At 61.1% G+C, this 26400-nt stretch overlaps 3 protein-coding genes across 6 annotated transcripts; 1 reads left to right on the forward strand and 2 right to left on the reverse strand.

Moving 5' to 3' along the window:
• Positions 1-403: 403 nt before the first annotated feature.
• Positions 404-4461, forward strand: CDK5 (cyclin dependent kinase 5). Of its 2 annotated transcripts, none has more exons than XM_006920622.2 (12): positions 404-556; positions 1201-1289; positions 1384-1451; positions 1572-1632; positions 1728-1784; positions 2494-2589; positions 2678-2752; positions 2911-3007; positions 3183-3252; positions 3843-3903; positions 4002-4082; positions 4196-4461. In XM_006920622.2, the coding sequence occupies exons 1-12, from the start codon at positions 520-522 to the stop codon at positions 4280-4282; spliced, it is 879 nt and encodes a 292-aa protein (XP_006920684.1). In that variant the 5' UTR covers positions 404-519; the 3' UTR covers positions 4283-4461. The 2 variants fall into 2 exon arrangements, with proteins under 2 accessions (XP_006920684.1, XP_006920683.1); XM_006920621.3 differs by having other exon boundaries at positions 406-556; positions 2648-2752; positions 4196-4458.
• Positions 4462-4529: 68 nt separating this feature from the next.
• ASIC3 (acid sensing ion channel subunit 3) lies at positions 4530-9312 on the reverse strand. 3 transcript variants are annotated; one of them, XM_025038976.1, is made up of 11 exons: positions 8775-9308; positions 7905-8055; positions 7520-7647; positions 7118-7319; positions 6978-7034; positions 6729-6876; positions 6319-6410; positions 6149-6228; positions 5973-6047; positions 5736-5794; positions 4530-5636 (listed from the first exon to the last, which is right to left on the reverse strand). In XM_025038976.1, the coding sequence occupies exons 1-11, from the start codon at positions 9306-9308 to the stop codon at positions 5474-5476; spliced, it is 1689 nt and encodes a 562-aa protein (XP_024894744.1). In that variant the 3' UTR covers positions 4530-5473. The 3 variants fall into 3 exon arrangements, with proteins under 3 accessions (XP_024894744.1, XP_024894745.1, XP_006920685.1); XM_006920623.1 differs by having other exon boundaries at positions 5437-5613; positions 8775-9312; XM_025038977.1 differs by lacking the exon at positions 5736-5794 and having other exon boundaries at positions 4530-5613.
• Positions 9313-11305: 1993 nt separating this feature from the next.
• Positions 11306-26354, reverse strand: ABCB8 (ATP binding cassette subfamily B member 8). Its single transcript, XM_006920624.3, has 17 exons — positions 26150-26354; positions 23217-23529; positions 22718-22873; positions 22541-22635; positions 22300-22405; positions 21409-21570; positions 21219-21304; positions 21006-21103; positions 20502-20607; positions 17481-17514; positions 17140-17276; positions 16864-16958; positions 16574-16707; positions 15647-15794; positions 14005-14255; positions 11914-13441; positions 11306-11816 (listed from the first exon to the last, which is right to left on the reverse strand). Exons 1-16 carry the CDS (start codon positions 26245-26247, stop codon positions 13316-13318), a joined length of 2145 nt encoding a protein of 714 aa, XP_006920686.1. The 5' UTR covers positions 26248-26354; the 3' UTR covers positions 11306-11816; positions 11914-13315.
• Positions 26355-26400: the final 46 nt, after the last annotated feature.

The raw sequence follows: 26400 nt of genomic DNA on the forward strand, positions 1-26400 counted from the left end.
TGGGACCTCAACCCCCTCAACCCGTTCAGAGTGGGGCCACCTGGGCCCGAGATGTAGGCCGCCAAACCTAAAACTCCACAGAGCGCCCCACCCCCACGTCTGCTGCATTCTGGAACGTGTAGTCGCAGAGAGGACCTTTTCAAAAGAAGGTTGCGATCACAGAAGAAAAATAAGTGCGGGGCACACTGGGAGCCGCAGCACTACGCGAGGCGTCGGGAAAGCGGACGCGTGATGCTTCCTGGGATTTGAAGTCCAGGGTTTGCCTGGGCGGTTGAACGGGAGTCCGGGGAGGCGAGTGCTGCAGAGAGCCTGAGCGCGGCCTGCTGGGGGTTGTAGTTTTGTTGTCTAAAGCCCAGGGCGTTACCGGGAATCTTGGCAGTCCTGTGACTACAAGTCCCAGAAGCCCATGCGCAGGCAGGTGGGCGGGGCAGGGCCGGAGGCTAGGGTGCCGCCTCCTCTGCAACGCTGGCGCTGGAGTATTAGAACCCAGGGCCCTCAGGGGTCCCCGCGGCTGCCGCGATGCAGAAATACGAAAAACTGGAGAAGATTGGGGAAGGTAATGGGACCACGAGATGTTCCTGCAAGATCTCCTGCAATCCTTGCAGCTCTGGCTCCTCTACCTAATCAGCAGTGCCTACAGACTCCGACCTCAGCACTGGCCGCAGCCCTGGCCGCAGCCCTGGCTGCAGCCCTGGCCCCAGCCCTGGCCCCGAGCTCAACACTCCGTGCAGTCAAAAATCCTCCCGTTAGCATTTCCCGCGGACACCCTCTCCCAGCCTTAGCAAGCTCCCTGTAGGCCCGACCTCCGGAGCTCAGCACTTCCTGCGTGTCCTACCCCCTGCCTCAGTTCCTCAGCAGACCCCCGACCTCAACAAACCTGCCGGCCAACATTCCTACCCCAGACCCCTGCTCGCTATTTCCAGACCCATCCAAAGCATCGCCTTTATTATAGACCCCCTACCCTGGCAGCTACAGCCTCTCCCCGCTGCAGATTCTTTTGAGCGTCAGCAGGCCCCTCTCCGCCACGTCCCCACTTCACAAAGCTCTGCCACGCCCGGCCTTCACCCTGAACCTCTTTCCTCACTCCAGGCATCAGAAACGGCACATTCCCGTGATGCCTCCCCCTCCCGGGATGGACTTCCTGGAGTGGAGAAGGGTGCCCCATCCTTCTCCCACACACCCCTGACCTCCCTCCTCTAGGCACCTACGGAACAGTGTTCAAGGCCAAAAACCGGGAGACTCATGAGATCGTGGCGCTGAAACGGGTGAGGCTGGATGACGATGATGAGGTAGGACTTGGGGCATTTCGTCCAGGGGGGTGGTTGAGGACCTAGGCAGGGTGGGATGTGACTGTTGCCCATCCGGGTCCCCTCCTGTGTGTAGGGAGTGCCGAGTTCTGCCCTTCGGGAAATCTGCCTACTTAAAGAGCTGAAGCACAAGAACATTGTCAGGTATGTAGACCAGCGGGACCCTCCTTGCCTGGGTGGCCAGTTGGAGGAGGTGGGGGCTTCAGCGATGGGCTGGGCTGATCGCTTGTGGACGTGTCTAGCCAAGCCCTTCCTTCTCCCTAGGCTTCACGATGTCCTGCATAGCGACAAGAAGCTGACTTTGGTTTTTGAGTTCTGTGACCAGGTGAAACAGCGACTTGGGAAACAGTTATCTTGGGAGGGTCTCGGCCAGACCGACGTTAAACTCTGTCCCTTTCCTCCACCCCCATCCCTTTTTAGGACCTTAAGAAATATTTCGACAGCTGCAATGGTGACCTAGATCCTGAAATTGTGAAGGTGAGGGGACCGGTGTTCTGGGGACTCGTCGAGGCTGGGGCTGGAGTCTGTGTTCGGTGTACCTACTCTTTGAGCACCAAGTTCAGGCCCAAACAGCGGGGGGTCAGGGACTGAGAACACCCTGTTTCTGCTCTCCAGGGGCCTCCATCTTAGCAAGCATTTTCACATGAGCTCTTCTACCTGACAGTGATGCTCCGATCTCAGTGTTAGGACTTACACTTGAGAGATGAGAAAATCGGATTCAAAGAGATACGTTCGTTCATTCAACAGATGCTCACTGAATGCTTTGCTGTGCACCAGGCACTGTTCCAGGTCCAAGGCCAAGGGCCTTGTCCCAGGTTCCAGGAGTAACAAGTGCTGAGTGATGATGCAGTTCAGTATATATATGTTGACGGTCACAACATGCACGTGTTCAAATGAGGCCAGGTCAGGGAGAGATCAGGGTGGGCTGGGAAGGTAAGGAGGCCCACTGGGCTCTAAGATCCAGAAAGGTGGGAACCAAGGCCCCCCGTTCACTGTTCACTTCTAATATCTAGCGTGACGCAACGTAGGTCTTCGATAGTACATGAATGATGTCCTGCTGAGCTTGGTGCTGAAAGAGACAGGTGGATTCGAGGCAAAGCAGAGGGTGAAGAGGGGAGCGCGAGCCATTGCTGGCCCCGCTTCCTGTCCAGAGGGTCTGACGCCACCCTTCCCGCTCCTCCCCCAGTCATTCCTCTTCCAGCTCCTAAAAGGCCTGGGATTTTGTCACAGTCGCAACGTGCTGCACAGGGACCTGAAGCCCCAGAACCTGCTCATTAACAGGGTACCTGTCAGGGAGAAGGTGGGAGATTGGGGAGGCTGGCCTTGACACTATTAAAAAGCCCCTCTCCTGTTCCTCCCATCTCCCTCAGAATGGGGAGCTGAAATTAGCCGATTTCGGGTTGGCTCGAGCCTTTGGGATCCCCGTTCGCTGTTACTCAGCTGAGGTGAGCTGGGGGGTGGGACACGGGGGTGCGGGAGGGCGTCCCCAGTAAGCATCTCTCCGCTCCTCCTCCAGGATCCGAAACATTTTCCCCTCTTCTCCGAGCCTCCTCCTCCCAGCCCTCTAAGTCGGGGGGGTCCCTGTGGGTGGGGTCTTCTCCAGGTGGTCACGCTGTGGTACCGCCCACCGGATGTCCTCTTTGGGGCCAAGCTGTACTCCACGTCCATCGACATGTGGTCAGCCGGCTGCATCTTTGCAGGTGACACACTGGGGAGTCTGCAGAGGCACTTTTCCTCCCGTTTGAGTTGACAAATAGGGTTTGGAGGGTCCCCTCTGGGGCAGGGCGTGGGGCCCTCGGGGATGGGGCGCACAGGGTGCCGTGGGAATGAGGGGTTCTGCGTGTGTCAGCTCCTCCATCGCCCCCTTTCTCCCAGAGCTGGCCAATGCGGGGCGGCCCCTCTTCCCCGGCAACGACGTGGACGACCAGTTGAAGAGGATCTTCCGATATCCTCCCGCTTCCCTTCGCCTCCAGCCTCTGGAAGGGGAGGAACCCGCTGTGGGTTCAGAGTTCAGGCAGTGAGGGTGCCGATGGGCCGGGCGGGCCAGGATGGGGAGGGGCTGCGTGGCTTCTGAGTGTGAAGGGACAGGGCAGAGGGTGTCAGACACCCCTCGGGTGTCACAGCGCAACTGCATGGTTCCAGCTGGAGAATGTGTGACGTGTAGGCAGGGAGGGCTCCCTGGGGGAAGAAGCCAAGAGGATGCTTGTTCAGCCGAGAGGTGACTCCTTAGGTCCAAGGAGCCGGAAGGAGCAGGAGGAGGGTCCGTGGGAGTCGGGGAAGGCTGGCTGGTCGTCAGGACCACGGACATCGGGGTTTAGGGCAAAGCACTTAACGTTTGCAGCCATAGCACCTGGCTCACGGTAAACACCAGGCAGGTGGGACTGAAAATGAGTCACATGTGTTGGGGCCACTTCTGTCATGAGCAGGGGGATAACGTGGGGAGGGCGAGGATGGGTGTGAGGGATCCCCCCCTAGGAGGGGAAGAGCCCCTCGCCCCGCCCCTTTGCACTGAGTGATCCTTGACCCTGTGGACACACTGCTGGGGACACCGACCGAGGAGCAATGGCCTGCCATGACCAAGCTGCCAGACTATAAGGTGTGACGGGGCTCGGTTCATCAGGGACATCCCTTCTTTCTCAGCCCTAGCAGCCTCCACACCCTCCACCCCTGATCTGACTCCCTGTCTCCCTACAGCCCTACCCGATGTACCCAGCCACAACGTCCCTGGTGAACGTTGTACCCAAGCTCAATGCCACAGGGAGGGACCTGCTGCAGGTGACCAAGGGCAGGGGTAGAGGGCGGTCAGGACACTTGTCCATGGGACTGGAGGAGGGCAGGGCTCCGGCTGCTGTCCCGGCCTGACCCCACCACTGGCGCCTTCCTTCCAGAACCTCCTGAAGTGTAACCCTGTCCAGCGCATCTCGGCGGAGGAGGCCCTGCAGCACCCCTACTTCTCCGACTTCTGCCCCCCCTAGGCTCCTGGCCCCTGGCCGCCAGGCTGCGGCCTGGCTGTTTTGGTGCCCTCCCGGGAGGGATGCACGCTGTGCTGAGCCCCAGCTGTGCTGGGCCCGCCAGGGTGGAGGCGCCCCCGCCGGGGTCTCTCTCCCTCCACGGACTTTATTTAATTTCATAAAGTGGCTCCTTTCCCACCGTCTGGCTGATGTGGTAGAGCGGCTCTGAGGGGTGGGCTCGGGGGTGTCTCTGCTCCACGGCGCTCTGTGACCCTGCTTCCAGCTGGAACGCAACCCAGCTGTCCGGTCCTTGCCGTGCTTCTCTAAGTGGCCTGAGGCTGGGGGCTGGGCTCAGGGGCAGTGCTGCGCTCACGCATTCTTGTGTACTGGTGTGACCCCCATCCTCCCTCTGCCTGAGACAGTCCCGAGGGGTTAGGCAGCTGGTGCCTGAGCAAGGGTGGGCTTCCACGGAGGGGAGGTCCGAGCCTTTCCTTGTGGTTCTCTGTGTCCCACGGGTACCCACCCTGTTTCTTCTCTCTCCGTCCCCCCATACCTAGGCCTGCAGGCTGGGATAGGACAGACCGAAAGATGTGGTTAGATCAGGAATACCCCCTCCCTGCTCCCTCATTTGTCAGTTTTCTAATATTTGGGGGGTGGGCAGAGAAAGAGAACAGGGAAAAGGCGTGGCCGGGGCCTGGGTGTGTCCTTACTGGCAGGAGTGGGGAGCGAGGGCCTCCTTGACCATCTCAAGTTGGGGCCTCTGCTGTTGCGGGAGGTTGGGGAAAGAGGTCTGTTCCCATGGAGATGGAGTGAGCGTGCTAGAAGTGGGTTCAAATGTGAGAGAGTCATGATCTTCTCGGAGTGGGGAGTCTGCTCCCTGCCTGCTTCATTGTTCACCAGGCTCTGGGGCAGAGCCTTCCAGCCATTCCCTTACTGTCCCCCAAATGGGACTGCCCTGCCACTGACTCCTCTCTGCCCACACACCTGGCTGTGGGCTCCCTTCTCTGAGACGTTCGTCTGATGAACTCTTTCTCACTGGTGCCCTTGTATGACTGCTCTGCCAGAGATTTCTGGAGGTTCCTGGAACCCTGCCCACATTTCAGGCACCGTGTCCTCTAGGCGACGCTGGCAGAGGTCTGGCGCCTGACTAGTCTGCTTGTAAGAGGAACAGCTGAGGCTGATGCACTACAGCTTTATTTGGGGTAAAGATGGCAGTCATATGCAGGCTGGGCGTGTCCGAGAAGCCGAGGTGCAGCCCCGAAGACAGACGCCGGGTCTAGAGCCGGGTGACAAGGTAGCAGGTGCGGTGGGAGGCAGAAAGAGTCCGGGTGACAGCACAGGGAGGGGTGGGGGGCCTGCCGAGACGCAGGCCACAGCGCTGGGACAGGCGGCCTCACACTCTGCCTTGCTCCTGCCCCTGCCCTTCTGGACCAGACCTGCCCCTCCTCCCTTGACCTGAGGGGCCATTTCATGTTACCTGGGGCCCAAGCTGAGATGGGGCATTTGGTTTCGATGGCTGCCCAGTCCTTCCTGAAACTGTGGGAGGAGAAAGGGTCAGAGGACGGGAGGGGTCCCCCTCCTGGGGACCAGCCAAGGTCGCTGCATACCCTTCCCTGCCACTCTTCCCAGCTGGGTAGGGGTGGCGTCCTAGGCTTCATGGGGTGGGGCGGAGCACCCAGGTGGAGATGGCAGGGAAGGAAGAGGGGGCCGTTACCGGATTGGTGCCAGAGTGCCTTTGGCGGGAGCGCTTTCGGTTCCAGAAGTATCCCAGGACCCTCTCTCGGAATACCTGGGGGCAAGCAGTGAGGGAGGTGGCCAGCACATACCTCCCCCACCCAGGGCCTATGGATGGCTTCCTTTCCCTCCCCGCAGCTGGGGCCCTGGGCCCACCTCGCAGAGGTAGTCTAGGATCTCAAGGATGGTGAGCAGGCTGGCCCCGATGAACAGCCCCATCTGGCCCCCAATGTCACCTGCGGACACCGGATCAGCGGTCAGTCAGCTCACAGCCACCTGCTCTGCCCACCCCTCCACAGACCCCTAGGGCCACCCTGTACACACACCGAGCAGTTCCGGCACCTCGTAGGCCTTCTTCTGCTCCACCGTCTCGTAGTTGAGGGCCTCAAAGAAGACGTCCAGCACCAGCACGTTCTCCCTGGAGGGTAAAAGAGGCGAGAATGTTCCCTGGACACTCCCTGGTGCCAGCTGCTGGCAGGAAACCGGTGCTCATTCTCTGTGACTCCTTTCAAGAGCCCTGGAGGGGCATTGCCGCTTCCATTTGCAGAAGACAGCATCGGAAAGGTTAGGCAGCGTGTCCAGAATCCCAGAGCCTGGTGATGTCCCACCCCAGTGTGCTCAAGAAGGCTCAGCCTAGAGGAGGGCGCCCGCCCCTTCCCCGGCCCTGGTTCGGTCCCGGTCCCGGTCCCGGTCCCGGTCCCGGTCCCAGTCCCAGTCCCGGGTCTGGCCAGCTCACAAGATGTAGGCCTCGCTGCGGTTGTATTTCCGGGCCAGGTAGCGGGTGGCAGAGCGACTCGGCATGCGCACCATGGAGAGCTCCTTGGCGTAGCGCGTGCTTGCGCAAGGGTTGGAGCAGGTGCACGTGTCCTTCCGCAGCATGGCGTCTGCGGGCCACAATCACCCGGGTCAGGGCCGACCGCCTGGCGAGGTCGGGGTCCCCGGCCAGGTGGGGTGGGGACGGGATGCCAGGAGGCTTGCTCCTTACCCAGTGCCGGGTTGGCGCAGTCTTTGTATTGCTGGGGGCTGCACACCGGCGAACTGCCTGGGAGGGGGGCAGCTTCAGGGCGGCCTGCCAGGCCCCGGCCCCTCCCCATCTGACCCCTCCTCGGCTCCCCAGCCCCTTACCAGGCATATGCATCATTCGGCAACCGCATTTCCGAACCACATAGCGTGTCTCACAGGCCAGGCGACACCCCATTAGAGTATAGGGAGGGGTAGGGCCTGGGCTGGGGCTGCGGGGATCCAGGGGACCAGAGGGTTCTGGCTCAAAGTCGGGATCCAGAGATGATGAGCTGCAGTCGCCCCAGGGCGGTGGCAGGAAGCTCAGCTGTAGAGGGACTGGTTAAGAAAGCTCCTTCAGGAAGAACGGGACCCCCAGGGAGAATGTGAATGGTCACTCCGCCGGGGGGTGGAGGCCCCGGGACAGTCTGAAGAGCTGAGGGTTGGGGTCTGAGATGGTGTGGGCTAAAGGAGGGGTTTGGGAGTCTTGGTGGGGGAGGGGGCATTTGGGGGCCCAGGGGAAGATACTTGCTGCTCCTGGCAGGACACGAAAGTCTGGTACCCGGGGGCTGCCCCAAAGCCCAGCTGGTCGATGGCGGGCGGCTCCTCCTGGCTGTGGATCTGCACTCGGATCCCCGCCTCGTACAGGGTCTCCTCTGTGGGGGAAGGGAGGGCCTAAGCCCTGCTGCAGCCCCTTCTCCCCAGGAATGGGAGCAGGGGACAGCTTCAGGGCAGCCTGCCAGGCCCTGACCCCTCCCCGTCTGACCCCTCCTGTGATGAGCCAACCCTGCCCACCCCCTTCTCACAAGAAAGTCTGTGTTACAGGTCACACCCCAGCACCTCCTCTCCTTCCCGGAACCTTCTGCAGCCCATCCCTGCCCACTGCCCTCAGCCTCATGCACGTGTTCCATACCCATGTCCTTCCACACGGGCAGATACTCATCCTGCTGCACGTCCAGCATGACCTCCAGCCCGTTGCCCATGCCGCCCTTGGGAGTGGTGAGCGGCTCTGCCCCGTCAGCACCGGAGTTGAAGGTGTAGCACTGACCCATCCGGGTGAGGGTCTGAGGGTGGGCAGACAGGGGCAGACCTCACCAGAGGGCGAGGAGCCCAGCCGGGCAGACAGGGCCGTGGGACCTGTCCCTTCCTCTTCCTCTGTTAGGGTCTCCTCTTTGAGACCTACACCTCGATGCCCCAGCCCCTCCCTCATCTAGGCAGGTGTAGTCGGACTTCACGGGCTCCCATCACTCCATCTTCCTCTTCCTCCCCAGCACAGGGCACAGCCCACAGGGCAAGTGTTTTTTCGAAGCCTGGGGTGAAAGGCATGGGTCCCAGCTGCCCTCCTCCAGGACTGACAGAATGTTGAAGAGGCAGAGGGAAAACCAGCCCCCGCCTCAGCAGAGAGAGGGGTCTTCTGCCCTAGAACAGTCCCACTAGTGTCCCCGCTACCCCGAGGAGCAGGGTCCCCACAGACCAGCCCTGGGGCCCGCAGCTACTCTGGGCAAGTGCCTCATGCTGGGAGATGTGACATCGCACGCCACTGTCCAGCTGCATAACCTCAGCAGAGCCCATGGACAGCTTCCTGGGCTGAACAGAGAGGCACTAGGGTGGGGGGTGGGGGGGCTGTGGCCTGGTTGGGGAGGAAAGGGTCCTCAGGCATGGGCGTTGAGGTTTTCTGGCTTTGGGGGAGCCTGGGCTGACAAGGCTGGGGATGGCAGGTCCTGGGCAGGGACTGGCCAGCACTCTGGGGTCCCTGGTAAGACAGGTCGGGTGGCCAGCTCACCGTGGTGAAGTTCTCGGGCCCGCACGGTTGGCCACGGTAGCGGCAGTCCAGCAGCATGTCCTCTAGGGCGTGCCCGGCCCGGGCATAGAGCCGGGCCGTGTCGAAGGTGGGGCTGGGCATGAAGCCGGGCGGCGCGGGCGGCCGGCCCAGGGCGCGCAGGAAGGCGGTGTGCTCGGTGGGCTCCAGGCCCAGCAGCGCTGGCCCGGCCCAGTGCAGGTCGTTGGGCGTGAGGCGTGAACGGCGCAGCGGGTTGATGTTGCACAGGGTGACGGCCGGGAAGGTGAGCTGGTGGCTTTCGACCTCGTCCAGGGCCGTCTCGTGGTGGAATTCCCCGTAGTAGCGCACCCTCTCCGCCACCTGGTAGAGGAAGGCAGCCAGGGACAGGAGCACGGCCACGGCCCACAGCCCCCGGCGAGGGGTCAGGCGCCCCGGGCCGAAGACATGGCCCAGCCCGTGCAGTGTGCAGCTGCTGGCGAACACACGGATGTCCGAGGCCGGCCGCCGGGCCTCCTCCGCCCCTGAGAGGGGCTTCATGGCAGGAGCCGAGGTGGGGGGACTGAGCGGCCTGGGGGTGGTGACCAGGCTACAGGGGCTTAGAGGGAGGAGAGGGCCCGTCCGAGGGGGTCAGTGCAGGTGCAAGGCAGAGAGGAAGTGGAGGAGAGGAAGCGAGCCCAGGAGGTGGGGAGGCACTGGCCTGGCTGGGTTGGATGTGGTGGCCCACAGGGTCCAGGGGGCCTTGTCCGGGAACAGGCTGTGGCTCTGCCGGGCTCGGTGCTGGGCTGGGGGCTGCGCAGCAGAGAGCAGGTAGGGCGCGGCCGGCGTGGCGTGCAGGGCGGTCTGCTGCTCTGCTGAGCCAGAGCTGCCGCAGAGGATTGGGTTTCAGCAGTGAGGGGGCCAGGGGGCTGGCAGAGTGGCCTGGGGGGCGGGGAGGTCCCCGGGGCCCCAGGCTGAGCCATTAGTGCAGCGTGGGGAGGGCCTTGGCTGAAGAGACCAGAGGCGCCAGTAGGAAACCACAGCAGCCCTGGTGGGGCTTGAGGGGAGCCAGAGACAATGGGGCTGGGGTGCCCTCGGGGCCTCTGGGTTCCCAGCTGCAGCCCCTCTGTGTGGGGCCGAGAGTCAGTCACTGGCCCTTGGCCTGGCCCCTCCCTCCTCCTGACCCCTCCCTCCCCACTAACCTCTTCAGGGTCATTGTTCTTTCACTAAGAGCGGAGCTGGCTCTTGACCAGGCTGGAAGGTGGTGGGGAGTTTGGCATCGGCCGCCTCCTTCTTTTGAGCCCTGGTGTCCCAGCCTATACCAATGACCAGGGGCTCTTTAGGTCTCATGTCTGGGGCGGGGGTCTGTCTCTTGAGTCAGCCTCTTCTCCCCCTCCCCCCACCCACACTCAGGCCCTCCTGTCTGGGACGCTGGCCTCTACCACAGTGATCGTGGGCCCACCTGCTACCCTCCCAGGAATAACATGGGGGCGCGCATGCCACCCTCCCGGGTAACGTGGTCCAGCTCCCAGGTATAATATGAAGACCCTAGGATTTCACATCTCTTTTCACCATTCTGGGGACCACGCAGTATCCTGGACCTGGAAAACGCCCCCGTTTTCAGTGGCTGCGTACCGCTCATTCCATACGTGGACGCACCCTCGTTTATGTCACTACGTCCCTATGACGAACACCGAGGGGGTCCCAGCTCCCAGCCTGCATCACAAACAGTGCTCTCAGCAACGCCGCACAGCTGTGGCTCCCAGAAACAGAAGTGCTGGGTCAAGAGGCGACTGCGTGGGCCATCTGACACACGCCACGACATCCCCGGCCACAGGAGTCACACCGCTTTGCACTCCCAGAAGAGGCGTGGGAGTACGCGTGTTTTGCATGGGGCTTTTCTGAAGGAAGATACTGTCCCCCTAAGTCAGCTGGGGTGCCCTGGGCCACAGTGGCTAGCATGGTGTGACAACTCTGGCCTCGAGAAGGCAGAGCCGGCACAAATGACTGAAGAGGCTTCACGGGGTCCAGGACGATGGCCGGTGTGCAATCTCCCCACGGCTGGAGCAGACGCCTCCCGAAAGCAGAGCGCAGTCTGCAAGATGAGTGCCGCTGAGTGGGACGAGGGTGTCTTGGGGACCCGAGGAGCAGAGGACAAGGAACAGCAGCAGGAGGGCCGGGCGGCTGAGGGCCACAGGAACCAGCCCAGACAGGCCACATGGAGGGTGGTGTCAGAGCCTGGTCCTCGTGTCAAGCTCGTGTTTGGTTAACGCTCACCTGTCCCCACCCTGTGACTCGGGGATGGGGAGACAGACACTGCACCTGAGAGAAAGCAGGTTTCTCTCCATTAATTTCCTCTCTTTTCACGAAGCATTTGAGGCCACCAGGTTCACGTTGCTGGGTTCTTGGCCGGGAGTAGAAGAAACGACAGTTCGCCACCCAAATACGCTCACACTGCTGCAATCGCCTGCCCACCTGTCTGTCTTCACAAGACTGCAGGCTCCAGGGGGCAGGGACTGTCCTTCACCCCATCACACGATTGATGCTTAATGAACACATTTCAGACAGAGTGGACAACGTGGTTTATTGCACAGATGTGACCACCTTCGGAGGCTGCAGCCCTGTGACTTTCAAGTACTTTACCACAAATCATCCCATTTAAACTCTTAAAACAAGCTTTCAAGATTAAGCACAACCAGGCTTACAATCCACACTGAATAACTGCAGGAGCCAAGGTCGAGGTCGAGGCTACATGCCGACAGCACGGCCTTCCTAAATGGAGGCTCCATGACCTCACTACCTCTCTAGTTGAAGTTGGGGGTGGGGGCAGGATTCCGAGGCCGCCCTGAGGGGTATGGAGAGACCTAGAATCTGGTGTCAGAGGCTGGAGGTAGAGGAGCAGGAACTGGCCTTGGCTGGTTCTCCTGAGGGAGGCGCCGGCCCACCAGCATGAACTTGGCCGGGGCGCCGAGGGCTGCTCTTGGCTGCACTAGGAGGTGTTTAGTGGCCAGAGAACCCAGAGCCAGGCCCATGTTCAGCTTCCTGGGCTGAGGCGCCCTGGGCTGCGACCTCTGGTCGGCCAGCAAGGGATTTACCAAGGGGGGGCTGTGGCCTTGGTAAGCTTTGGATGGTCTGTCCCCAAAGTAGCATGGCCCTGGGCTGCGACCTCCGGTCGGCCAGCAAGGGATCTACCAAAGCAGGGGGGCTGTGGCCCTGGTAAGCTTTGGATGGTCTGTCCCCAAAGTAGCATCTCGTCCTCAACCACACCCAGAAGAGGCTGTGGGGTCTCTCACCTGGCTCCCGCGTTCACCCCTGAGCCGCTGCTACTTTTTCCAAGCTGGCCTTCAGCCACAGCCAACTCTGTTTGTCCTGCAATTGTGGCCACCCCCTTCTGCGCCACAAGATAGACCCAAAATGCTTGGCTGGCCCCGACAGCCCAGCACGGGCGATTCTTCCCACCCAAGGGAGCAGGGCTCGGTGGGCCCTCGGCTGGATGTGGCTGAGAAGGGGGAGGTTGCCTGGTGGGAGGCGACGTGGGCAGAACCAGGGCAGGAGGGTGGCCGGCTCTGGGAGTCCACACGCGCTGGTGGGGAACCCTGGCCACTTCAGGTCCTCAGAGGCTGACGGAAGCCAGCCCCACCCCGGTCACCACTTCGGGGCCACGGGCTCATGCCACTTGTGTGGTCGGCCAGCCCTTCATCAGGGTGAGGCTCCGGTCCCGTCTTCCCCTGGCCTGGTGACCGTCCCTCCTCAGGCTGGTTCTGCACTTTGTCAGCCCAAGGGACTTAGTGTTGGTCCTTTCCTCATGCTTTGGTGACTATGGGCACTACATGCCCCGAGGTTGGAGTTTGGGGTGTCGGCTCCTTCTCTGTCCCCTTCGAAACTAGTGCCCTCATTTAGAAGGGAGCTGTCCACAATTTCAACAGGTGACAGACTCCAGGTGAGACACCCCATCCCTCCTTCTCCTGCTTGAGGGCCACCTGTCCCATGTGGATAGGAGGAGGGTGAAATCTAGAAATAAGGACCATATGAAGGATGAGAAATTGTCCTGATGGGGACTGTGGGCTGGAGGGGCTGGCCCAGGGGGTGGGCTCCTTCTCCCAGGGCCCAGGGAGGCAATAGGGACAGAGGGGTGTTGGGAGGTCCTGGGGCGTGAGCGGGGAAGAACCCCAGTGTAAATTCACTGCCCAGTCCCTGACCCTAATTTGTAAAGTCCCCCCAGAGCTGGGGCCTGGACGTCTTCAGGCTGTCAGGCAGAGGGGACACTTAGCAGAATTCCTCAGAGGGGTGGGGAGGGTCTGTGCACGGGGAGGGGACAGAACAGGGCCCAGGGGCTCTGCCTCCTCCCCTGTGCAGCCGCATGAGCCGGTGGTTCTGGCAGGAGGGAGGCAGCCTGGTGGCAGGAGGGCAGTGGGTGGGAGCGGTCTCGCCTTCCTCCTCGTCCAGTGCGTGGCCCGAGTTTATCGTGAGCAGGTGGCCCACAGCCCAGCACGTTGGCCCTCCTGGGGGTTCAGTTCCCGGCCCCAGGCACTAATGCCCGGCAGTGAGCGGCCTGCAGAGGGCTGCTCTCAGGACTTGGGGTGGTGGTTCCTAGGGCCTCTGGGCGCCTCAGGAAGTGGGGCGTCCAGGGCCTGTCTCCGGATGAGCTCGGCATAGAGCCCGCCTTTCTTCAGGAGCTCTTCGTGGGTCCCCGCCTGGAGAAGAAGGGGGGCAGATGGTCACCTGACCAGCTCTGAGTCCAGGGCCCTAGGAAAGCTGGTTTCGTATCAGCCATCGGGCTCACTGTCACCTAGGCCAGTGTCCCTCCTGGGGACACTATGAAACCAAAGCACCATTGGTTAGAGACGCCACTGGCACATCTGTAATTGTAAGTGCCACCTCCCTGCTTAGGTGGATGTTGGAAGAGCATGTGAGTGCTCCCGGCTCCTTACAGAGCCCAGACTCCAGCTCACGGCCAAGCCCCACACGGCTTCCAAGTCCTGCGGCAGACCCAGGCTCAGTGCTGCACCGGCCAGTCTGTGGTGCTGCCTCTTCTGCACCTCAGCCCGTCACAGTCCACTTCCCTGTGACTCTGTGAGCTCGATGACCCCAGGGGATGTGGAGGACACCGGGGCCCTGAGAGGCCAGGGTTTACCAAAGGGCAGGGACTCGTAAATCCAGGAGAAGCCTGAAGTCTCCAGGCCCAGGCCAGACCCCCACATAGCTCAGCCACTGTTCCGCCGCATCCACGACTCAAACTCCCCAGGCTCCCACTGACCTCACAGACACGGCCGTGGGCCATGACAACGATGTGGTGGGCCCCGCGTACAGTGCTGAGCCGGTGGGCGATGACCAGCACGGTGCGGCCGGTGCTGGCGCGGTCCAGGGCCTCCTGCACGACCCGCTCAGACTCCGCGTCGAGGGCGCTGGTCGCCTCGTCCAGGATCAGCACCGCTGGCTGCTTGATGAGGGCGCGGGCGATGGCCAGGCGCTGCTTCTGGCCACCAGACAGGGTTGCGCCCCGTTCACCTAGGGAGGAAAGGGACAGAGCAGGGGCCTGAAGCGACCCTCAGCTCTGCACTTGGAGGCGGCCCCCCAAGGGAGCCCTGGGTCTGTCAGGAACTTCTCATCCGGCCCGTCAGGCTCCTCCGCTGGCCTGTCAGCGTTTGTCCTGTCTCTGCAAGGGCAGGGGCGTCACCTGTCAGCATCTGATCCCACATCCCTGTGCACGTGTGGGCGCTCATGCAAGGTGACGTGAGCTGTACGTGTGGTGTGGCTCAGGGCACCCTCAGGAGTCACCCGGTGCCCCTGCTGCACCAGGGCAGGGTCTGAGCCGGGATGGGACCTGCGGCTTTAGCTTCTCTCCCCAGCCTCCTGGGTCTCTGGTGCTGTGGGGACATCCAGGACCCAGATGTGAGCGCTGGAGTGAGGTGACAGCAAAGTGGGATGTGAAGCCCACCACCCAGGCCTTCTGGGGAGACCACATTTGGGGAGAACTGTATAGATGACAGCCTGGGAGCCAAAAAGAACCTCAAGGTGACTGTAGTCACAGAGCAGCAAGGGACAGACTGAAGTCCCAGAGAAGCCTGGGAGCTGCTGAGTCAGAGGTACAAGGAAGTGGCACCCACGAGAGGTGTGAGCGTGGCTCCTTAGTCAGGGCGGTGTGGAATCTGGGCAGTGAGCAAGTGCGCTGGGTCAGTCACACAGGACGTGAAGGGCGGCCACACGGGGGTCACCGTTCCGGAGGTGGGGGCTCAGCTAGACTGCGGCCTGTGTCAAGAAGCACTGAGAAGCCCAGACATGCGGCACCCTGAGTCATGTGGGAACGTCCTGCAGCAGAGCCCAGAGGCTCCGGAGCCCCGTCCTGGGTAAGCGGAGGGACAGGCCTGCTCGCCAAATCAACCCCGTGGATGATGAGGGACGAAGCTTCAAGTTAGAGGACTAGCACGACATGGGAGTTGGAGAATGAGCGACCGCGCGGCAGTGACGTCCTTCACTGCGGGTCGGGTCTTGGGATGCAGAGGCCCCCGGTACCCCCTGCAGATCCCCAACAGCACGGGTCACCGCGTCCCTGGCTGGTCTGGTATAGTCACACAGTGCTCAATGACGGGGTCCGTTCTGAGGTCCATCTGCAAACGTCAGTGTGGCCTCGCACAGACCCGGGCGGAAGAGGCCACCACACGCCTCGCTGCATGCAGCGCCACCGTCCTGCGTGCGGTCCGTCACTGTCTGGAATGTCGTCATGCAGCACTTGACTGTGACTGCCGTGTTCCTGCCTCTGCAGCCTGCTTGTGCCTGGACCTCCACCCCCATAGAACCGTCTCCGTCCTCCTCGGCCACACTTCCGGTCTGGTCTTCCCTGACGCCGCCTGTGCTCCTGCCTCGAGCCCCGGCCTTGCGCCCTGGGCCCCGGCACTCACCCACGATGGTGTGGTAGCCCTCAGGGAAGCTGGTGATGAACTCATGCGCGTTGGCTGCCCGGGCGGCCGCATAAACCTCTTCATCGGAGGCGCCCGGCTTCCCAAAACGGATGTTTTCCATGACTGTCGTTCCGAACAGGACTGGCTCCTGGGTGGGGTGGGGGTGGAGTCCACAGGTAACGTTCTGATTTTGCCCTGAATCCCCGTGCGGCATGTCGGGAAAGGCTACTCTGGCCAGACCAGGGCCCCTTGGAGGGCAGGCAGGGGCAGTTCAGGCAGAGGTCAAACGAGAACAGAGAGGTCCATGGGGGACGGGCACGGAGCCCCTCAGGAGCGGGAGCAGGACAGTGGCAGGGAGAGCAAGGCCACCTGGCCCTGCAGAGCCCCGCTCCCTGGAGAGATGGGGAGGGCGGAGCCTTGCACTGTGGCTTTCCTCTGCGGCGGTGGCAGCCCGCACAGGTTGGCTGCACACACAGGGAGCTGGGCCTCCTGGGGCACTGCCGCCTCAAGCTGAGGGAAAGGGGCGGGGCCTGACTTAGCGGATGGGCAGGTGACCAGCAGTCCCCAGCAACACCACGTGGGCATCTCTAGACTCCGGACCCCATGGGCTTGTCAGTGAACCCAGGGATCCTAGGACAGCCATGCCAGCCCCGCCTGCCTGGCCAGCTTTACTCGAGAACAGCATTCCCACCCTAGGGAGACGAGGGCAGAGCTGGGTGGCCTGGGACGCGGAAGCCTCAGACCCCGAGGAACAGCGGAGAACATGCGAAGGCCAGAGCCCCTCCAGAGCAGGGGTGACAGGCTGGGAAGGAGGGAAGGCCCAGGCGCCATAGGACTGGGAGAGAAGCAGGGTCGGGGGAGGAGGGAGTGAACGTCAAAGACACTGCTGGGTGGCCCGCGTGGCGAGGAAGGCCCTGCTGCCCGCACCTGGCTGATGAAGCCGATGACCTGGCCCCGGAGCCAGGAGGGGTCGAGGGTGCGCAGGTCCCAGCCGTCCAGCGTCACTGTGCCCGCCGTGGGGTCGTAGAAGCGCTCGAGCAGGGAAGCCACGGTGGTCTTTCCTGGGGCGTTGGGGACATGGGGCACTTAGGGAGGGGGCACGGGTTCCCGGAGACTCTGCCAGGAGAGAGGGACCCATGGTGGCAGCGGAGTGGCTCCGCTCTGAGTGGCCACCACAGGGGGAAAGCCACAGGGTGGGGGGTGCCGGTCCCTCTTACCTCCGCCGGACTGGCCCACGAGGGCCACGATCTTGCCAGGGGGCAGCGTGAGGGTGAAGTCTTCGAGCACTTGGAGGCCAGGGCGGCTGGGGTAACTGGGAGGAGCCAAGACAACCTCAGTGAGACCAGGTTCCTGGCCCCTTGTCACCCCAGCCCCTCCCGAAGTCTCACTGTACCCGAGGGGCTTAGAGACGTAGGCCCACAGGTCCCCAGCCAGGCTCCCCTCCTATCCTCAGCCTGGAGGGAAGGACCCTGCACCCGCCCGCTGACACTGACCTGAAGCTGACATTGTGAAGTGTGATGGCCCCGCGCAGGTGCTCCCTGGGGACGCAGTAGCCCCCCGACAGTGGGATGCACGGGCTCAGAGCCATGTACTCGAAGACTCGGGCGCCTGCACTGAGCCCCCGCACCACCTGGGGAGGGGTTTAGTCTACGGTGAGGGGGCACCAGGTCCGAGGAATGGCTGCGAGTGACAGTAGCATCTCCTGGCCGATGATACATTATCCCCTCTGCCCGACAGCCAGTTCTCACAGCACGTAAGTGACGTCGGTGGCTGATGGGACTCCAGCCCAGATCCAGTGTCCACACCCTGAGACCCACTCCCGACTGCCACTCACCTGACCAAACAGGACAGAGAGGTTGGCCATGGACCTGTGAGGAGCAGAGAAGCAGGGTTGAGAGAGTGGGGACAAGAAGCGCCTGAGACGAGGTCAGCTCGAGGGTGTCTGGGTCTTGGCCACACAGGGGCCACGTGGGCGAGGCAAGGAAACAGCTGGGCTGGAGCCAAGCGCAGAAGGCGCTCCTGGAATCTGGGGCCGCAGGAGCCCTGGGACCAGGCAGGCCACCGGGCAGGTCCCTGCTCCTCAGAGCCACATCCTCTCCTGGGCCGGACGGGGCTGACTGTCAGCTCCCTCAGGATTGGGGGCTCCAGGGCGCGGTGGGGCTGGACTCCATATGGCCCGCAGAGTTCAGGGCAGAGGCTGGCTCCCGCACGCATGGGTGGCGCCAGTGCCGTGAATGGCGGTCAGGCTTGTGAGGCCCCCAAGGGCAGGTCAGACCCAGCGCTGACAACTCCTGGCGGAAGCAGGACTAATTAAGGTGGGAAAAGGATGGTCACCCTTTCAGAGAAAGAGGAAAACAGACACCGGACCAGAGGGGGAACTCTGGGGGGACCCCAAAACAGAACTCACTGGAGATGTTTTACCGTGGGCTAGCCCTGGGTACGGGGTAGTGGGAGTGCGTATCTGTCTAGACAGCAGGCCGCCTCCTCCATCATGCGGGGCTGTCCGGGGCTGGGAGGCAGGTGAGTCACTGCTTAGTCACCAGTCACGGGCCACAGTGTGTGCGTCTGCGATCGTGTGTGCAGGTCCATCCCGAGGAAAGACTGACTCCTCAGGAGCGTCACTGCTTCCAGCCCGGGGTGGGTGTGGGGGAGGGGATATGGTTCCGGCAGGCTCGGAGCTGTCAGCACTTGCCAAAGCGGGGGGGAGGCATCGAGCAAAGAAGAGCCAGGACAGCGAGAGATCTGTGCAGGAGAAGGGACGACATTCTCCACGAGAGATACGGAAGCCATTAGTGCTGGCAGAGGTGCCGGGCAGCAACCGAAACCCAGACGCACATGACTCGCTGGTGTGCGATGACCTTGCTCTCAGAGACGGTTCAGAAGTCAGGCCTGGGCTCTCCCCCGGGGCCCGGCGGCAGTGTGCTGGGGGGACAGCCCGCTCTCAGGACTGGGACTAGGCGGCCTGGCCCTGACTGTGGTCTGTCTAGGCATCTTTCCATCTCCTCCGGGGCTCCAGCGCTGCCTCCCTACCCCTCCCCTCTCCCACTCCCCTGCTGGACCCCAAGAGGAAACGCACCAGCTTCTTTCATAAAATGAGACCCAATTCCTCCCAGGGGGGTGGTTAAGAACCCCTGTGAGGTGAGGGCCCTCCGAAAGGCAGGAGCAGCCCCCCTGCAGCCCGCGACAGTGTGCGCGAGCCCCTGGCCTCCTTGTCTGTCGTGAGCTCCACTAGCTGGCTGGGCAGAGCGGTGGGGAGGGCAGAGCAGTGGGGGGCCCAGGGGAAGGTGAGTCTGAGGGAGGAGGGCCAGACGTGGGGTGCAGCTGCCTCCCCAAGGAGACTTTTCCTGCCACTGCCCCGTGAAGGCCGAGGGGTGACTACATGAAGGGAGCCAGTGGGGTTCATACGGGTCCTTAGGACTAAAACAAGAGGCCAAAGGTCAGCCTGGAGGAAGGGCAGCGGGGGGGGGATGGGGCCCCCCAAGACCCGGGAGGAGACCAGAGAGAGGGGCCTAGATTAGAGAGCACTGGGCAGAAACGGGGCCAAGGACAGGAGTCTTTCCCGCCTGCCCACCTCTGGGATGGCTCCATTCTCCCCAATTAGAGAGCACCGGGCAGAAACGGGGCCAAGGACAGGAGTCTTTCCTGCCTGCCCACCTCTGGGATGGCTCCATTCTCCCCAGGACAATAAGGCCGATGGGAGGGATTCCGTAAGAAGCAGGCGGTGAGACCCGACTCAGAGCCAGGCCACACGCGCCATCAGAATCAGGGCCGATAGGGAAGGCCCAGAGGGGGCCCCTGGGGTGACGTTCTATTTCCTTGCCGTGGTTGGAGGCGACACAGGTCTCCACTCTTCAAGGGCTTATCACGGCACACTCACTCCTCAGTTACCTATCGTAACGTGCAGCTGCGTCTCACGTATTTTATGCCTGCGGTGGCTGCGTCTCGCGTATTTTTATGCGTGCGGTGGCTGCGTCTCGCGTATTTTTATGCGTGCGTGGGGGAAGGCAAACGAAAAGAAACGGCAGAAGGAACTGCCAGTGTTTAGCTGGGAAGAGGCAGGGAAGGGGAGGCCTTGGGCGGTCTCGTGGCAAAGTCGGCCCACAGCTCCGGGCTGCCCGCCGGCGGACGGGGCCCCTAGGGGCAGGGAGATCTGAGCATGAGCTCCGCGAGACGCTGGCGTGGGGGTGCAGGGAGAAAGTCAGGCAGAGGATGGCGGGCCAGCTCATAAGAGGCGGGTCAAAGATGGTCCATCCTTCCCTTGCCTCCTGTTCAGCCCTAAACAGGAAGAAAATGCTGACACGTGCTAAGATGAGCTCGGAAGGCGTTATGTTGAGTGAAATAAGCCAGTCGCAAAGGACAAAGACTGTGTGACCCCACTTATAGGACGTACCGGAGTAGTCGAATTCAGAGAGGAAACAGAATGGGGGTTGCCGGGGGCTGGCGGCGGGGGGCTGTGAGGGTACTGTTTAGCGGAGATGGCATTTCAGTTTTGTAAGATAAAAACATTCTAAAGATGGATAGTGATCCCAGCAGCACAATAGCGTGAGCGTGCGCGACACTACTGTACGCTTAAAAATGATTAAGAAATTTTAAAAAGCTTGTCGAGGAAACTCCGGAGGTATTCGGAAGGTTGAAGGTGACAGCTGCATTTCTGAGTGTGGTCAGTGAATCAGGCTGGAGGGGCTGTTGTGAGCCCTGGGCCCCTGTGGAGGGCGTGGGGCACCCCCTCCCCAGCCCTGGGCTTCGCCGGGGCAGCTGGGCTGGCCTGGGGCTGTGGGGCAGTCTGCAGAGCAGGCTGGCACCCCGTCCCTTGACCCAGGAGGGCTCTTAGGCATGGGAATGGCCCCACACTCACCTCTGCACTGTCTGGGAGGCCACCAGGAAGGACATGAGGTCTCCCCCTTTCAGCTGCTGTCCAGCCACGAGGGAACCCCCGACAAACAGGGTGCCCAGGACCATGCCTGCATGGTGAAAGGGGCAGACGGTGAGGGAGGAGGTAATGGGAGCAGAGGACAGAGCCCGGCCCGGGTGTTAGCCCCCCGTTTCAGGCCCTGCTGCGCCTCCGACTGACTGGAGTTCTGGTGAGTCACCTGAATGGTCTCTACCTTTGCTTCCCCGTTTGGAAACAAGGGGCAGGAGAAGGGGGCACCTCCATGGCTTCCTCCTGGGCAGCACGCTACACACAGCTCAGCTGTGCTACCAGCCCACCTGCCCGCTGCCTGTCGGCGTGACCAGGCTCGGGCACCTGGTACTCGAGAGACATCTGAGGGACATGAGAGTTGCCCCTCACCTGTCCCTTGTCCCTCCAAGCGCCTCCTTGGCTATGCCTGGGCCCCCCGGCGAGGCTGTGCTCACTCACAGTTGAAGGCGACGTTGGAGAGCCCCTGGAACAAGGCGATGCCTCTGCCCAGCTCCTCCGCCTTACAGCGGGACCCCTCCAGCTCTGCTCCGTAGCGCCTGGGGACGGAGGTCAAGGCAGGCCTCAGGCAGCAGCTGGGCTGGGGTGCAGGGTGGCTGAAAGCACAACCGGGAAGCACCCCCGCCTCGGGCTTTGCCCCTGCTCGGGACTCACTCCTCCTCCCGCTGCTCCATGGCGAAGGCTCGCACGGTCCGAACGCTGCCCAGGGCCTCATCCGCCACACCTGTTGCCCTGGCGATCTGCAAGGAGTCAGCAGTGAGGGAGCCAGGCCGGAGATGGGGAGGAGTGACCGGCACAGAGGAAGTGGGGAGGGACGGAGAGGGGACAGGCGGAATTCTGGTACCTGCTCCTGACACTGCCGAGACAATTTCCGGAGAGCTGAGCCCATCAGGGAGCCCACTCCCATCAGGGCGGGCGTAGCCACCATCAGCAGCAGCGTGAGGCGGGTGGACAGCATGGACAGGGACACCAGGCAGCCAGCTACCTGGGTGCAGCTTCGCAGACCCTGGGGAGAAGGAAAGAGGCAAGAAGGCAGTCCGGCATCAGCACGACACAGGGGACATTACTGAGGGTCAGCTGGCTACAGCTCTACACTCGCAAGGCCAAGGCCACAGGACTGACCCGTGGGAGGCCCACTGGCAGTCCGCTGGTCGCAGGACATAAACCTTTCTTGCCCAGCAGGCGTGAAGGGGCTGCGTGAGAATGCCTACGGACACGGCTTCCTTCCCCTGACAGATCCCAGTGTGCTGCTCCTTCTGCTCTAGAAACTGAACAATGAGAGTCGCGTGGGTTCGCTGTGGGCCGTGTCTGCCGTGACCCAGCAGCCGTGGGGCCATCACGGCTGGATGAGAAGACATCGGTCACCCCGTAAAAGCCACCACTTCCTCCTCGATGCTCGTCAGCGCGCCAGGCGTTCTGGGGGCACGGCAGGCCAGGTGATTTTGCCCTTGGCAAGCCGGGCCAGGGAAAGGCTCCGGTCTGAGTCCTTGGGAAGGTTTTCCGGGGAGGTAGGGTTTCAGGACAGGAGAGAAGCAGCCCGTCCTGACCTTGGACCCTGCCACGGCACCTCCCTTCCGTGAACTTCCCCAGATGGCAGGCTTCCTGCTCCCTGTAAGCCTCGGCTCAGGGCCCACAGACGGGCGGGGCTGGCTTGGAGCATCTGCCCAGGTGTGTGTGTGTGTGTGCGTGTGTGTGTGTGTGTGTGTGTGCTTCTGCGTCTGCGCCGGGCACTAACCTGGGAGATGACAAGTTTGAAGGATGATTTAAACTCCTGCACATCGGTTGTCAATCGGCTCACCAGCTGCCCTGTCTTTTTAGCATCAAAGAAAGCAATGTCTTGTCTGGTGGTGGGACACGGGGGCAACAGATGGGAGAGAGGGAGATGTCACCTCAGAACGAGGCCCCATCTCCAGACATTTGCCAGGACCCCTGGGGTCCCTGGCCGTCCCACGCCCACCCCCTGCAGCTGGCAGTACCGGAGCAGGTTGCTGAAAAGGGCCCTTCGCATGTCCACGGCCATGCGCTCGCCAATGCGGGACAGCAGAACCAGGTACCCGAAGGTCAGCAGGCCCTGGGAGAGAGGGGCGGCACTCAGGGGCGCCCGGCGTGGGGGGGCTTCTGCGTCTGCGCCCAGGCCCTCCCTGCTGCTGTACCTGGAGGCCATAGAGGATGAGCAGGTGGGTGCTGAGAGTCCGGGACTCATTTAGGAAGCTGCCCGAGTGGTCCCTCGTGTACTTGGCCACGATCTCCACCAGCTGGCCCAAGAGCAGGGGGATCTGCACGTTCACCAGCGCCGCGCCCAGTGCCAGCTGAGGTTGGGGAGGCAGACATGACAAGGGAGCCGCCCATCCCCAGCCCCGACCTTGGCCCTTCCTCTCCTGCTGCTGTCTCTGCTTTGGCTGCTCCTGTGGCTCTTCGAGAGTTAAAGTCCAGGCTGCCAGCCCCTGGGGAGCCCTGAACCTGCACACCCAGCCGCCCTGCACAGGTAACCCTTGGGCCCTAGTCCCCGAGCCAGCCCCTACTGCCTCCTAAGATCGCTAAGGCTCAACAAGGCAGGCGGCTGTCCCTACACAGCTCTGGCTGGGGCTTCGGCAACCCCCTGGCTGGGTCCTTCCTTGTCCCTGGTTTTGAGGGTGTGGGGGAAGATCTCACCACGATGGCTGCCCCCAGAACAAGCATGTGGGGGCGCAGAAACTTCCAGAAGAGCTTCCAGTTAAAGTGGGACTCCCCGACACAGGGTCCGGAGCAGGCGGGAGGGGCTTCTTCTGCCTCACACCGTGCCACAGGGCAGAGGCGGGGGCACTTACTCAGTACCACGGGGCCCAGGAGGATGCCCCCAACCCAGCACCAGGCAGAGGGGCTTCGGCTGGGAGCTGGGGGTGCTCGAGGGAGGCAGGCCCGGAGCTGGGACCGCAGCTGGGCCACGGCCCTGAGGAGGTAGGAGCTATGGCGGTCGCTGGAGTGCCTGTAGGGAGAGAATCGCACTGATGGCTCCGGGCCCCGACTGTCCTTCAACCGAACGATAACCCAAAGCTCCATTCCTCCTCTGCCAGGCCCTACGCTGCCTTTCTCAGGGCTGAGCTCAAGCAACCTCAGTTCCTGAGACAAACACACATGCAGAGTAGCTGAGGAATGACAGGAGGCATGCGACGAAGTCTTAAAGGTGTTCTCCCCGGGCTGTCGCTCAGCCAGCCAGGCCCTCTCGGCCTCTAGAGAAATCTCGGGGTCAGTGACCTGCTCCAACCCCTGCTCTTTCAGATCACAGGACGTCAGAGCTGGAGGGCGCTCTGTGAGGCAGCTAGTCCACGGCAGTCCCTTACAGACAAGGACACAGAGTCCTGAGTGCACTCGGCTCAGAGAGGGAAGAGAGGGAGAGTACCCACCGTGGTGGCCCCGCGTCACCGAGTTAACGGCCCGCTGTGCTTGATCCCTGCATCTCTGGGAGGGAGATGCCATTATTCTCACTTGATAGATGGCAAAAATCACATGGGGCTGAGAGAGCCAATAATTTGTACCCAAGTAGAACTGGGACAAGACAGGACCCTGCCGTGATTCCAGAGCCTAGGCTTATTCTACTCTGCCCTGTGTGACGTGCCCAAGGCCCTGTGTGGCAGGGCCAGGATTGGACCCAAATCTTTTGACCACTGGTCAGTTCTACTGCACCCCATTACCCTGGCTCCTCCCAGGCCTCAAGTGTTTATGTGACAATGTATGGAGCGAGAGGGTGACACTTCCTTTTGGTCAGCGGAAGGAAGGAAAGGAAATAGAAATCCAAATAACATATCTTGTTATCTCAGATAGGCCAAGATCACCTTCTCTTTCCTGCGGTTTCCACATCTACAGATGGCAGTGTAGGGCTGCGTGCCCACCATGTGCAGAGTTCTGCTATGAGGCACAGGGAACAGGTGAACAGGATGGACCAAGCGAATACCCTCCTGGTGGTCACGCTTTAGTGGGGGCTCAAAGAGCTCATGACAAAGCTTGCAGAGTTCAAGGAAGGGACCCACGGGGCACTTGGGGAGCACAGAGCAGGCTGAAGGAGTCAGGAAAGGCGGGTGGGGAGGAGCAGTCATTACAATCCTTATAAAACAGATGGACTTTGGAGGGCAATGAGGACCATTTGTTTAGGCTGGGGTGTGACGTAATCAGCTTTGCATTCTAAAGATCATAGCAGAGGGGAGTGGCTGGAAGAAGACAAGACTGGCTACAGAGGCTGTTAGAAGCAGAAGTTATCTGGCCAAGAGTATATGGTGGGATCGAAGATCCGAATGAGATTGATGGAGAAAGGCTTTTAAAGAAAGAATAGCGAGTAAGAAGTTTTCCTTTATTATGATGGTCTTTTCTATTCCCAGGTCCTCCTAACTGCAGACTTCATCTCATCCATCTCTAGTTTCAGGGAGGCCTGGGCTTTTTGCCACCTCTATGTTATGTCTTCATTCACCCCGGTACAATGAATATATACATGTCACACAAAACTGAAGTGCTTCACAAAAAACTTTCTCTATTTTTTAACGATGTATTCTATTTTCTATTATATTCACTTTTAAATGGTCCCAACCCACTAAGTTCATTTTACGATCTATTGTATTGTGATCTGCAAACCACTGCACAAACGAATACGCAAATACTTGAATATTATTGGGTCTCTTTCCTTGGGTTTCTCTTTGTCTTAAATAATATCAACACCCTTACTCTTTTCCTAAGGACGGTTTTCAAACCTTTTAATAATTTACCATGGCCACTTTCCAGCTTCTCTCATCTTCCCCAAACTAAGACTCGAAGCAGGGCTTGTTTATTGCCAATACTGGAGTATTATTTCCCAGCGCCCTACGTCCTGGCTCCAGCTCCGTTTGGCTCTTGCCCTCTATCAATCAGATGGACTTTCAAAATGACCCGAGCCCACATCCACCCGCCCTGTGAATCTGCTGCCTGCCTGGCCCTCAGGTTATTCGCTCCAGGATCAGAAGGAATTCAGATCCTTCTCAAATGGCATTTACAATGGAGTCTCAGTTCAGGGTCCTGTTGGATTCCAACCGGTCTCTCTTTAGAACAACGTGTGTAGAGTGAACACACAAGAACACACAAGTAACCTGTAACATGTACAAGTTACTAGGGTGACTGTCTCTGCTGAAAATTAATCACATCTAGGAACCATTTTTGTTCAGCTTATTCAGAATCCTGGGAACACCACCAATGCTAAATGTCTCTGGATACAAGTAATTTTTATCCAAATCGCCAAATCAATTCCAGGAAAGAGGACGGGGCCATAACGGCGACTGAAAGGCCAACACCTCTGCAGCACGGCGCCCCCTGGTGGGGAGTATAGACCGGGCGTGGTCACCGACCCAGGGTGTTCCCTCAGTCCGCCCACAGGCGGATACAGATGCGCGGAGCCTCCCGCTGGCACCCGGGTCATCGCTATAAATAATTGAGGCCAATATTCTGGGCAGTGACATTCCACCCCAGGCCAGGTCGGCCTACAACTCCCAGCAGGCCTCTCGCGAGCCCGGAACTCCATCTCCCGGCGGGCCCCATGTCCGGCCGGTCAATGGGGCCGCGCTTCCAGTAGGTTTGTCCCTTTTTACCTGACAGCCGAGAATGTCTGGAAGCGGAGAGGGAGTGGCGACCTGCCTGGGACAGGGCAGCTCCTAATCCCAACCCGAAATAAGTGCACCAACATCATGATGGGGCAGGAGAACAGGAGCAGCCGGCAACAGCAGTTTCACCCTCATCCCACCAAGGGCTCCATGTTGGCTCTGGCCGCGTCCCGACAAACCCCTCGCTCCTTGGCTATTATTGGCAGAAAGACACATCAATCTTGTTGTAAGCTGTGATT

The sequence above is a fragment of the Pteropus alecto genome, unplaced genomic scaffold (genome assembly GCF_000325575.1).
Source record: "Pteropus alecto unplaced genomic scaffold, ASM32557v1 scaffold48, whole genome shotgun sequence".
In the NCBI taxonomy this organism is placed as follows: domain Eukaryota; kingdom Metazoa; phylum Chordata; class Mammalia; order Chiroptera; family Pteropodidae; genus Pteropus; species Pteropus alecto.